General features: G+C 44.7%; 1 protein-coding gene across 2 annotated transcripts in view; it reads right to left on the bottom strand.

Annotated features, from left to right (window-relative positions):
* GALNT12 (polypeptide N-acetylgalactosaminyltransferase 12) overlaps nt 1–10706 on the bottom strand; it is a 38382-nt gene extending 27676 nt beyond the window's left edge. Inside the window, exon 1 of one of the 2 annotated variants that reach the window (XM_025432535.3) lies at nt 10336–10706. In XM_025432535.3, the coding sequence (XP_025288320.3) occupies nt 10336–10691 (356 nt within the window). In that variant the 5' untranslated portion in view covers nt 10692–10706. Of the gene's footprint in view, nt 1–8394; nt 8580–10335 lie in introns of those variants that run through there. The other variant, XM_025432536.3, reaches the window with a different exon arrangement.
* Between the last annotated feature and the right edge of the window lie 2980 nt (nt 10707–13686).

Here is a 13686-nt window from a genome sequence, read left to right as displayed (position 1 = left end):
GGCATGGAACTTGCTTCTCCCTCTGCCTGTGTCTCTGCCTCTCTCTCTCTCTATGTCTATCATGAATAAATAAATAAAAACTTTAAAAAAAAAAAAAAAGAATCTCTATGTTGCTTAACAGTAGAATGAGTTGATTTTAAGATGCATTCAAATCTCAGAAATGTTTATATATGAAAAAATGACTTAAAATTAATGCAGTGTAATACTTTAACTCCCAAAACACTTCCCATGTTAGCATTTATTGAGACTAGGCTCAGAGAGGTGAACTACTGGGGCAGTTCACAGAATTCCTGCGAGTATGTACCTGCCCAAGGTCCTTATGCCCAGACACCTTCCCTCCAGGATGCTCAGCCAGGATCTAAATATAGATCCCAACATCGTCCCTCCCTGCCCAGCCCTCCTTCTTACAAGACTTGGGCAATTTCTCCTGTCCTTCCTCTCAGGGTCCTGCTCTAGGCCCTCCTTCCTAAACTCCAGAACAGCTTCTGCTGAGAGCTTTGCTGTCACTGGGATGGCTTTTGCACATGAACAGGCTTATCTGGGAGACTCTGTGAGAGGCTGGCTCTTCTCAACCACCTTTATATATCTGCTGCATTTGCAGGCCTTGCTCTGGACACTTGAGGAAAAGCCAGCCAAGGATGGAACATCACAGCTCTGATGTCTTGAAGTGACAGGGCATCCCCAGCAGCAGGACCCGAGTCCTTGGACACCATGGGCTTCCAATTCATGGAAGCAGTTATTTAGCACTGTGCTCCACAGTGGGGAGTCCAGCCCATGCTCAAGGGGAGGAGAAGTAGGCTCCATTCTTTGCAGGGGAAGATAGCAAAGAATGTGTGGATATGTTTTAAAACCACAACACAGGGTCAGAATGCAGCAGAATGTGTCTTCCAAGATCATGTGCTAAGACACTGAAGTTTCCTCTTTGTTTCCTCCCATGGATCATCCATTCTGTCAGAAGCCAGCTCCACTGCAGTGAAATGAGGATACTCAAGCATCCTAGGGGGAGGTTTCTGTCTCGAGGGCCACCAACCAACAGCCTGTCCTAACCAACCAGCATGGACTGAGCCCTCTTGAAAGCAGCTCTTCCAGCCCCAATTAAGCCTTGAGATGATGAAAGCCCCAGGCAGCATTTTGACTGTGATCTCATGAGAGATTCAGAGCCAGAACCACCCAGCTAAGCCACTCCCAAATTCCTGACCCACAGAGATTATGTGAAATCCCAAATGTTTATTGTTGCTTTAGGCCACTAAGTTTATGGTACTGCATAGGCTGAAATAAATCACAAGGAAACTGTCAGCTAAACCCAAACTGAGAGACGTTTTATAAACCAATAGGCCTGTACTCAAAAAATGCCAGTGTCCTAAGGGACAGAGATAGGCCTAAAGAGACACAACTAAATGTCACCCTTGATTCTCAATTAGATAACAGAGCAGGAAGGAAAAGCTGCACCAAAAATTGGCACAGTTGAAAAAATTCAGTATTGTAGAAATGTCCTGAATTCGATAACTACGTCATGGTATTACAAGAGAATGTCCCTGTCCTAGAAAACACATGCAGAAGTAACAAAGGATAAAGGGTGCTTATCGCTGAAATTTATTCTCAAATGTGTATAATACTATAGTACAGAGAGAGGAAAAAAAATAAATGGGGCAAAATAATGAATGGATCTAGGCAAAGGATGTACAGTAGTTTCTTATGCTATTTTTCAATTTCCTCTGGCTTTGAATTTTTCAAAATCAAAAGTTTAATATAATAATAAGGAAAAAAATGTTATGGTTGCCAAGGGTTTATCCAAGCACCAAGCTGATTCTGATTCTAAAAATATGTATGTCAAGGCTAATGGCCCTGACAAAGGCCCTGTTCTATCTCACTCTTTCTCAGTTCCACCAAAATAGCTGCCCTCCTCCAAATATGTTACAATAAATGGAAAACATATATATGTATAAAAATATTAATAAGTGTATCTGCATTTTAAAAGCCCCTGACGAGTAGTCAGAGTGCATGAAGAAGCCAGAGCCCACGAGAAGCTTGAGATAGAATTGCTTGGACTCCATGAAAAAAAAAAATGTGTTTCTGTGCAACCTAAAGATTTTATTTAAAAAAAAAAAGGCAAAAATTTAGTTTCTCCACAGGCCCAAGGAGGAATGAATGGGAAATAAGGACAGTAAACTGAGGTTTTCAAAAATGAAGTTTATTCAATTTAAGCAATTGTCCTAATGTGTGAAATCACATCCTTACTGTTCAGTATTAAAATGTATTTCTTGCAGGATGGGAAATAAGTAGGAGGGCAGAAAAAGCTCTGCATGACCAAATAACGTCTGTCCCTCCTCAGTATCTTTGCTTATGTGTTTTCACTGCTCTGCAAAACCCCAAAGCCCATGACCACTGTTCTCGAATGTCTAGGTATGCTCTCTATTTGCCTCCCTTTAAATCACAAGAGTTCTGGGTACCAGTTGGCAAAACATACTTAGAGCTTCAAAATGTTCCTCTTCTCTTTAATCTCATATCAATATATCTAAGACCTTCTTACAGACACCCCTAAGGAAGTCTGCAGTAACAATCTTTCTTTGTAACATTATTTATAACAGTGAAAAGCTATAAAAAATTTGAACATCGGACAAGAAAATGCGAAACAGTGCAGCTGCATGAAGAAAGGCTACAAGACCATCCAAAACCACGTTTTCAGAGACTATTTGACAGTAAAGGAGAACAGCCTCACTGTAACGGTAAATCAAAAAAGCAGGGTACAAATCTATACACAGCAGTGTGTGTGCCGTGCTCACGTGCTCACATGCAAACAATAAACAATAGAAAGAAATATGCCAAAAATGTTAACAATGGAGATCTCTGAGCAGCAGAATTATTACGGATTCTTTCTTCTTTACAGTTTTCTGCATTTTAAGATTGTTCTACAATGAACATGCATGATTTTTATAATCACAAAGATTATTTTTAAAAGATTGGATCATATTTCTTTAGCTTCCCATAGCAAATGTCCTCACTGAATGATAATTTCACACTCTGACCACTCCTTTTCTCTTGGCCTGGTAGAGTTTCTCCTTCTTTCTTTAAACATACCTTAAAGGCATTCTCCTTCACAAAGTTCAATATATCCTTCTGGAATGTCTAAGTTTGTTTCCAGGAAAAATACTTTCCCCCCCTTTTCCTTTTTTTTTTTTTTTTTAAAGCAAAATCCCAAAAGTTCAAATTGCAAAATAAACGCTGCTGAAAAAGAATATGCAATTCACTTTCATTGCGTGATCAAAACAAATTGAAAGGCTTTTACAAATGTACAAGTCTGACCTTCTAGAACTGTGAATTAACTAAGTCTTTGACTCAGTGACCCAACTTTTCATTTACATCAGTTAACCAAAAAAATTATTTAATAACTCTGATGTGCCTATCCCTATCTTAGGTGCTTTGATGGAATATAAAATAATTATATGGCATCCTTCTCCTGGCTGATAAAAAGCGGTGCATCCTCTAATTAAATAAAAACAGCTATGCATCCATCACTCAGGGTTCCACTTTTGCCTAGGGGACAATAGGAAGCTCAGAGCCAAATTCACTGCTAAATCATAGTGAGCCATCCTTTCCTTAACTTTCTGGTATAATCCGTGTGTTTTGTAAGGGCAGTGGCTGAACTGCGGTTTTTGCTATATTTTCCGCATGCTTTGTATTGTACTGGTAATAATAATATTTATTGAGTGCTGACCACATCATGGGCAGTGTGCTAAGCACTTATGTGTTATTCCACTTTCCCTCCACAACAACCCTCTTGGGTGGAGAATATCATAATCTCCATTAACACAATACAGGTCTATTATAAGGATGTGAATGAATGGATGCAGTAAATGCCTCCTCATTTTCTTTTATGTTTATATTCATGTTATCACATAAATGTCTTTAAAAAGAAAAAAAGAAAAGAAAACTTGGGGCACCTAGGTGGCTCAGTCTGTTGGGCATCTGCCTTCAGTTCGTGTCATGGTCCTATAGTCCTGGGATCGAGTCCCATGCTAGACTCCCTGCTCACCTGGAAACCTCCTTCTCCCTCCCTCTCTCTCTGCGTGCCTCTCCCTCTGTTTTGCTCTCTCTCATATCCTTTCTTCATGTTACTGCATTTTCTCTTTCAGGAACCATGTCTCCCAGACTCTCAGTTTGCGTGGTCTGTGCAAGGCTACACACAAGTACACGCACATACACAGATGTATATACACACACACCCCTAGGAAGGTCACATGCTCCCCAGGCCTGACCAAGGAACATTTTCCTGATGACATCAGGTGGGTCCCTGAATCCAGGGCCCAGAATAATCCAAACTTTGTCCTTATCCCACACTTTTCTGTTACAGAAGTCAATATATTTTCTTTTATATTCAAGTCAGTTTGCATTGGGCTTTCAGTCGCTTTCAACCAAAAGAACTACAGCTAATAGAGAAATAGAGGGTTTTTTGGTTTGTTTTTTGTTTTGTTTTGTTTAAGTGAATGTAGGACTCTCACTTCTGGCAATATGGAAGAGTACAATGCTTGGGAAACCCTGTTGGAAAATTCTTGATAAGATACTGAAAAAAAGAATTAAATGGATGGCTCAGCTTACAGAAAAAGAAAAAAAGTCATCAGAGTTCAGGAAAATATAAAGATACAAATCTAGATATTAGAGTTATGAGACAAAGAGCATTAAATGAATAGGCTTAAGATGCTTAAATAAATAAAAGAGGCTATCAAAAGAATGCCAAAGAAACAAGAATGATAGGCAAATTTCACTTAATATCGACATCTCACAGCAATGGTGCAAGTCAGGGGACCATAAAAAACTATCTTCAAATGCCAAACTACCTATCTAGAATGATATACCCAAATAAAATTATCTTTCAAGAACAAGAGCAAAATAAGAATATTTAAAAAAAAAAAAAAGAATATTTTCAGATAAGTAAAACTGAGAGTTTACAGCAATGGCTTTTCTCTACAGTAATGAATATATGATATGCTTCAAGAAGGAAAAGAACCCCAGAAAGTTCTCTGAGATCCAAAGATCACCCAGCATTCAGGAATGAATGAAGGGCAGAGACAATAATAACCTCAAGGTAAATGTAAACAAAATAATGCAGCATTTTAAAAATGTTTTAACGTGTTAGTTTAAAAAGCAAGACAGAAAAATAAATAAATAAATAAATAAATAAATAAATAAATAAATAAATAAATAAATAAAAGCAAGACAGGGCAGCCCTAGTGGCCCAGCGGTTTAGCACCGCCTTTGGCCCAGGGTGTGATCCTGGAGACCCGGGATTGGGTCCCACGTCAGGCTCCCTGCATGGAGCCTGCTTCTCACTTTGCCTGTGTCTCTGCCTCTCTCTCTCTCTCTCTCTCTCTCTCTCTCTCTCTCTCCCATCAATAAATAAATAAAATCTTTAAAGAAATAAATAAAAAGTAAGACAGAGGAGTGCCTGGATGGTTCAGTAGACTAAGCCCCTGCCTTCAGCTCAGGTCATGATCTTCGGGTCCTGGGCTCAAGCCCAGCATCCTCACATCGGGCTCCCTGTTCAGCAAGGAGTCTGCTTCTCCCTCTCTCTCTGCCCCTTCTGCTCTCTCTCTCTTATTTGCTCTCTCAAATAAATAAATAAAATCTTTGAAAAAAATAAAAAGCAAGACAGAATTAAAATCCTGCAGTAAAATGGCATATAAGTTGGGAAAGAAGGTGATCAACGTTAAAACATCCTAAGGCCCATAGTTAGTGATTAACTTTAGATCCTGCTGAGTCGAATACGTTTTTAAATTTACCACTCACGATGAGAAATAACAGAACTGCCAAATTAGTAGAGAAGAAAAAGTGGAATGAGAAGAGGAGAGAAAGACTTCTATTGACTCAAAAAGGCAGCATTTTAAAAAAAGGAAAAAGCAAAACATTTAGAAAGTATAAAATAGGATGGCATAATCAAAATAATCAAACCTTAAGTGTCTTGTAAGCATGAGAAATATATATACACATATACATATAGACATTTTATATATATATATATACACACACATATATACATATATATATATATATATACACATATGGACATAATTAGTTAAAAGTCAAAGATTGTCAGTCTGGATGTTTTCTTTAATGATCACACTAAATCTAGCAACATGCTATTTAGAGACAAGCCTGAAACATAAGGACATAGAATGAATGAGCGTAAAAGGATGGAAAAAGGTATCATGAAAATACTAACTAAACCTGAACACCGTTCTGCAGACCAAAAGCAGTGGCTCAAAGAAAGGATGCTACTCGGACAACCACAGATGGCTCTGGGAAAGATTAATAAAATAACCTGTGGTTTACAACCTTGTTGGGGAAGCAAAGAAACATCAGTCTGACCTCTGCACCATGTGTGATGTTGCTCGAAAGATACCGTTGTGATGACAACAGTCAAGCAGGCTGCCTCTCTGCAAGAACGGAAATCCTAACCAATTCCTTCCTGCCAACCCCAGTAAGGTGAACTTTTCTTTTGCTGAATTACCTATTTAGACTTATTCTGAAACTCTTCACCATCCCAGCACCCAAGTCCTGATCCCTGAACTCAGATGCACATCTGCAATTACCACATTAATGAGGCTAACACCAGAGCAAGCATCCAAGGAACACCTATGTATTGTCGGCACGCTTTCCTCAACAGCAGTTCAAAATTCTTCTTCTACAGCAGAGAACGTCTGATGCTCGCATATGGCATGTCCCTCCCCGTGCCTGTAGAAATGCCCAGGGCACTGTCCCTCCACCACAGTTTTCTCATCTCCTAAATAGGTCAGAATGCAAACAAGAATGACATTATAGTGATTATCTTAAGGCTTCTCTGATCTACAAAAACTGACGTCCTTTGCAAATATTGGTACATCAGCCACTATTTACTCATGACACATCTTACAAGTGATTGTAATGTCATCACAGTTTCAGGTGCAGTCAGTCTGTTTTGAATCCCTATTTTGCCTACATTCTGGTATTCTCCCGCTTGCTCAAAAGCACCCACCCTTAATCTTCTGAGTAATTAAAACCCCGAAGACCCTAAGACAGTAGTTTGCAACCCTATGTACACATTAACCTCAACCTAGGCCCTACCTACAGAAATTTCTATTTAATTATTCTGAGGAAGGTCCCTGGCATCAAAATTTCTCAAAGTTCCCCAAGGCCACAAATCCAGTTTTCTGGCTCCCCACTTTGGCCTGCTGCCATCTCAGACAGAAAGTTCTGTTTCCTTGCTCGGCTCAGAGGAGATGGTGTTTGTGAGTCTTGCAACAGAAATAAATAACAGGAACAGAAATAAAGCTGTGCTCTAATCCACCGGCATGTGCATTATCAGACTTACAAAAAAGCTGGGGTCTACACCAAATTTTAAGGAATTAGAGCTCACGCTGAAGCATCTCTACAGGTCTGGCCCATCCAAGAGAGGACACGCAGTATCAAGGCTTGCAGACACCAAGAGTCCCTGTGTAGTTCCCAACTCCTTGCCTATGGTAGCAGGTTCACCCGCTGTAGTGTAAAAGGCAGGCTAAAAATGTGTGTGAACCTATGTACATACTCACGTTTGAATATATTCTCACTCACATACCCATAGGTATATTTTTCAAAATCTATTTCTTTTTCTCCAAGATTTTATTTATTTATGAGAGAGAGAGAGAGAGAGAGAGAGAGAGAATGAACAGGGAAGAGGGGCAGAGGGAGAGGGAGAAGCAGACTCCCCACTGTGCAGGAAACCCCATGTGAGGCTCCATCCCAGGACCCTGAGATCATGACGCAGATGCTTAATCAACTGAGCCACCCAGGTGTCCCTCAAAATCTATTCCTATACCTGGAAAAGTCTAAAAGGATACACAGCAAAACGTTAACAGCAGTTCTCCTGGGGCAGTAGGTTTATAGATAATTTTTATTTATTTATTTTCCTTCTATGTATACACCAACATTTCTAGAGTGAACATGTATTGCTTTTATAATTAAAATAGATAAGTAATTGCTTGTACCCCAAAAGGGAGGAGGGAATAAAAGATCTGGGTTCTAGATCAGCTCTGCCCCAGATCTGCAAATTACCTTGGGAGCACGGCTTCTCCTCTCTGGTTAGACTGGATGCTCCCTGGGGGCCTTTCCCTTTGTGACACTCAAGGATCTTAACCATCCCTAAGCAGAGGCTTATCAGTTAGAGTCCCAAGGGACTCCCCCACCTGCACCTCCACTCCAATCGCAAATTTATATTCTGCTGTTCTAGTTTCTGAGGCTAAAACCACAGGCCCTGATTAGGTGCCTACCTTTGTATGAACTATAATAAAAGTGAGTCTCCATAAAAGGCCCTGACCTTTCAGGCCACACTGAAGTTATGGCTCAAGGCCTGGCCTGGCTGAGACCAACACAGATCAAGCTCACCTTTCTCTCCAGCTAGGCGAGAATAATCCAACAAGCCTTGCTGCAGGAATTAAAGGCAGGAGGCATTCATACTTCTTATCATGCTGGGTTTGGATTAACTTCCCAGAGTCCATGCAAAAGCAGGATCTATAAGCAAATCCTGATAGGACGCAGGGCAGCTGTGTCACCATGGAGACGGGATACCATAAGCCCCGCAGGTTATCCACAGTGCTTGAAAGAGGTTTCTCAACCTGGGACAATAAAGCAAGTTGGAACCAGGAAAAGAAAAACTTTACCACCGATCCCTGGATGACTCTTAAAAAGCAACCTCCTGACTACATTGTTGGCAACCGGGAAGGGAGGAAATGTAGCTAAGAATTGAGCGCACGGTGTGTTAAATGTTTTGTTTTATTAACTCATCGGTTGTTTTATTTCTACTCATTCCTCATTTTGCAGACAGGGAAAGTAGGGGGAACTGCACCAACACTAACAAAGTTCTAATCAAAAAGATTAACAGTGAAAACGCCTCAGGCCAAAGCACCAGGCTACACATGAACAGATACCGCAAAATAGGAAGGACAGTGAAGTGCAAGTCCATCACAATTCTGCCAAAGGTGGGTGGGGAGCCACTTCTAAAGAAAGTACCCATGCTTTCTCTGGCCAAGGATTCACCCACCCCCAAATCCTGCAATCGGCACAGTGCCAAGGGGGCCAGGAGGGTCATATCCCCCACAGCCAGCTGCACCACTTCCTACCTGTGGGGCCTTAGGTGAGTCACCTGTCCTCCATGAAACCTCTGCCACACCTCTAAAGCTGGAATGCCAGAAAACAGGGAGCAGCAGCAGGTGCCTGGTGCACACAGGAGGCTGCCCCATTGGCTACTCGCCAATCTCTGAGGTCTCTTTTCCTCAAAGCTTTTAAGAATGGGCTCAAGAGGGGACCTGGAAGATCCCCACCAACGAGGGAAGGAGAGAGAAAGCCAGGAGGTCTTGCTCCCTTTTCTTAGGCAGTGGGCACAACCTGCTGGGCCAGCAACTCCAATAGGAATTAGGCGTCTGGCCACACAGGCTTGGGGCCTGCCGGGTGCACAGGAGTATGCTGAGCTGGCCCTCAGCCAGAGGGAGACTTTCCCACCACCTCCTCCCTGCCTTCCTCTGCCTAAAGCTCAGCAATCCAGCTCCCAGTGAGGGGGAACCCTGGACTTGGCCTTCCAGGGCGACCTTTCAACTCTCCAGCTGGAGTGCCCTCCCTTCCTGGTTCATTCAAGGGCCTGGCACACCCAGATAAGTGAAAGGGGAGCCTATCTCCAACTCTAAGAGTTCTGAGTTTCACCAAGGTAGGGACATACTGGCAGAGCTGGGGGTACGGCGAAACCAGGAAGCACCCTTAGACCTGCCTGCCTAGCTCCAAGCCCCCGGCCACTTTTTCAGGGCCGAAAGACAGACAGACCTTCTTTCTCAAGGGGGAAGGAGACAAGAGACCACCTAGTGAAAGATCCATCAATTTCTGAGGCTTTGGGGAATCCCTGAGTGGCTCAGCGGTTTAGCACCTGCCTTCAGCCCGGGGTGTGATCCTGGAGTTCCGGGATCGAGTCCCGCATCGGGCTCCCTGCGTGGAGCCTGCTTCTCCCTCTGCCTGTGTCTCTGCCTCTCTCTCTCTGCCTTTCATGAATAAATAAATAAAATCTTAAAAAAAAAAAAAAGGAAGCTCTATAATTAAAAAAAATATTCTGGGACTTTGCTATTTTCATTTTTTAAAAAACTCTCTTGTCCCGTCCCCCTCCTCGCACAGGAGCCCTTCCACTGCGCACTTCCGAGGAAGGCTCAGCAAGACGCGCGATCCCCAGGCATTCCGAGACCCTGGTTCCACCCTGCCCCTTCAGGTAGAGAAACTGAGGCCGAGGCCCCCGCGGGCCGCGTGCTCCGCCCCCAGCCTCCGCCGCGCCAGCCCCCGCGGACTCACAGCGGGTTCCAGCGCTCGGGCAGGCGGCGGTGCAGCGAGATGCGGTCGCTAAGGTAGATGTTGATCTGGTGCAGCCGCACGCTCTCCTCCTGCAGCCGCAGCTCCTCGCCCTGCAGCTGCAGCCGCACCGCCTCGCCCCGCGCGCCCAGGGCGTCGCTGGGCACCGGCGGCCGCGGCAGGACCGGGGCGCGCCGCCCGGGGCGCGGGGCGCGCGGGGGTCCCGGCTCGGCCGCCCCGGCCCCGCGCCGCGCCCGCAGCACCGAGCCCAGCCCGGCCAGCGCCAGCAGCGCCAGCAGCGCCTCCCGGCCGCGCCGCAGCCCCCGCGGGCAGCGCCTCCGCGCCGCGCGCCCCCACATGCGCCCGCCAGCTGGGGCCAGCGCTCGGCTCGCCCGGAGGCGGCGGCGCAGACCCGGACCCGGATCCCGGAACCGCAGCCCCGCGCCGCCCCGCCCCCGGCCCGCCCCACCTGCGGGCCGCCCCTTCCCCGCCCCCCGCGGGCGCCGGGCCTCCCCGGGGGCCCCGCGGGCTGGCCGGGCCTCGCCCCTCCCCGGGGCCGCGTGCGTTGGGAAGGCGGTGGCGGCCGGTCAAAGCCTGAGCTCAGCGCCCCGCACGTCGTCCGCGCGGAGTAGCGGCTGAGTGCACCCTGCAGGATGCTGTGAATTTTACTCCCTTATCCCCTCTGACCCTAACAGGGGTAGTAGTAGCATTATCGACTCCGTTTTACAGATGAGGAGACTGAGGCATAGTGAGGCTGATACACCCCAGATGGCCCCGGGGGGCGGGGGGGGATCCCTGGGTGGCTCAGCGGTTTGGCACCTGCCTTGGGCCCAGGGGCTGATCTTTTTTTTTTTTTTTTTTTTTTTTTTCCCCCAGGGCCTGATCTTGGAGACCCTGGATCGAGTCCCACATCGGGCTCCCTGCATGGAGCCTGCTTCTCCCTCTGCCTGTGTCTGTGTCTCTCATGAATAAATAAAATCTTTATATAAAAAAAAAAGATGGTCCCTGGGGGCCTGTCGGCCTAATTATAAATTAATTTTTTATTGGTGTTCAATTTGCCAACATACAGAATAACACCCAGTGCTCATCCCAAGTGCCCCCCTCAGTGCCCGTCACCCAGTCACCCCCACCCGCCCGCCCACCTCCCTTCCACCACCCCTAGTTCGTTTCCCAGAGTTAGGAGTCTCTCATGTTCTGTCTCCCTTTCTGATATTTCCCACTCATTTTTTCTCCTTTCCCCTTTATTCCCTTCCACTGTTTTTTTATATTCCCCAAATGAATAAGACCATATAATGTTTGTCCTTCTCCGCGGAAAGTGCAATACTGCTTAGATCCCTTAAATAACACACCTTCCCCTGGCACCCTGTTGGTCAATCTCGGTGTTTTTTACTCCTCACTTTACAAAAGCCTCCAAGATACTGATCACGGGAATGAGCTCCCTCAGAGAAACATATGCAGAGGCACCCATCATATGATCGCACACCACCCCAGGCCATTCATTCCCCTGACCTTGGTCAGAAGTTTCCTTTGAGGGGATTGAACAAATGAAGGAGCCACCAGGCTGCTGGAAATACTTAACAGTTTCAAGACTAGAGTGAGGCATGAGGCTGTCTCCAAGGCAGAAGATTGTAGGATGGGCAAGGCAAAACAAAATCAGTGATCAAAATAAACAGTATTTCAAAAAAAAAAAATCAAAATGAAAGCAAAAAAAAAAAATCTCTGATGAACAAAACACAAAAATTTTAAATAAAGGTAGAATCTGATGCTGTGCTCGCATGGCTCATCTCACTGGCCTCACTCACGCTAAACACAGCCCTGATTCCATGTCTTGATTTTGGTGGGGATTACAAGGATATATAAGTAAAAAAATATCAAGTTTTTCTTCTTTTTTAAGATTTTATTTATTTATTCATGAGAGACACAGAGAGAAGCAGAGATGTAGGCAGAGGGAGAGGCTCCCTACAGGGAGCCTGATGAGGAACTCGATCCCAGGATCCTTGGGATCGCGACCTGAGCCAAAGGCAGACATTCAACTACTGAACCACCCAGGCGTCTCCAAGTTCTTCTTTTAAAAATAAGCACTTGACTTATGAAAGTTGTAAGTCAATTCAAAACATAAAGAATAAATAAAAAGACAGAACTAACAGAAATGAAAAAAGGGAGAAGCCCTGGCCTCCAGCACAAATGCTGAAGTCCTCAACTTGACAGGAAGAGGCCCTCAGAATGTGACTCCAAACTCTGCAAGGTCTACCCCATACCACTCTGGAAGAAGGGAGAGGAGTCTCGCTGTTCCATATTTTTGCACATGCTGTTCTCCCTGCTTGGAATGCCCTGGCCCACCTGGCCCACCTCTATCCACCCTTCGAGGCCAAGCCAAAAGTCACCTCTTCTGTGAGGCCTTCAGCAACTTCCACGGCCTTATAGGCAAGTACGTTTCAAGATTTCATCATCCTTGTGTGTATGGGTTCCACCAGAGAAACAGAACCAGGAGGAAATATGTTAAGAGATTTATAGAAAGGAATTGACTTACACAATTGCCCGGGCTGGCTAAGCAAGTCCAAAATCTGTAGGGCAGGCCATCAGGAAGTGAAGCAAGAATCTGCATGAGCTGAATCTGCAGTCCATGGGCAGAATTTCTTCTTTTCTAAGGCAGTCTCAGTTCTGCTGTTAAGGCCTTTCAACTGATTGGGTCAGGCCCATATAGATAATTTCCATTAGTTAACATCAACTGATTACAGACGTCAGTTATACCTGCAAAATATCTTCATGGCAACATCTAGGTTAGTGTTTGATCCAACACACTGGGGATTAAAGCCTAGCTAAGCTGACGCATCAAACTGACCATCTCTATTAGTTTCCCAGGGTGGCCATAACAAAGTACCACAATCTGGGTGGCTGTATTCCCTTTCAGTTCTGGAGGCTAGAAGTCTAAAATCAATCTGTCCTACCAGCAAGGCCATGCCTTCTTGGAAGGCTCTAGGGGGGATTGCATTCCATACTTTTCTCTTAGTTTCTGGTGTTGCTTGAAATCTTTGCCATTGCTTGGTTTATGCAAGCATCACTCCAATCTCTGCCACCATTGTCATTCTTCTGATGTGCATCTGTCTCTATGTGTCTTCTATTCTTTTTCTAAGGACACCAGTCAAATTGGATTTGGGCCCACTCTAATGACCTCATCTTAACTTAATTATGTCTGTAAAGACCCTATTTCCAAATAAGGTCACATTCCTGGGTACCAAGACTTAGGACTTCAACATATCTTGTTGGGGGACTCAATTCAATCGGTAACACCATCATACTTTGTTACAATGCTTGGTATGCTGGATCGTGTTTAATTTAACCATAGCCTGTAAC

This window comes from Canis lupus, chromosome 11 (assembly GCF_003254725.2).
Source record: "Canis lupus dingo isolate Sandy chromosome 11, ASM325472v2, whole genome shotgun sequence".
NCBI lineage: Eukaryota > Metazoa > Chordata > Mammalia > Carnivora > Canidae > Canis > Canis lupus.
This window is presented reverse-complemented; position numbering and strand designations above follow the sequence as displayed.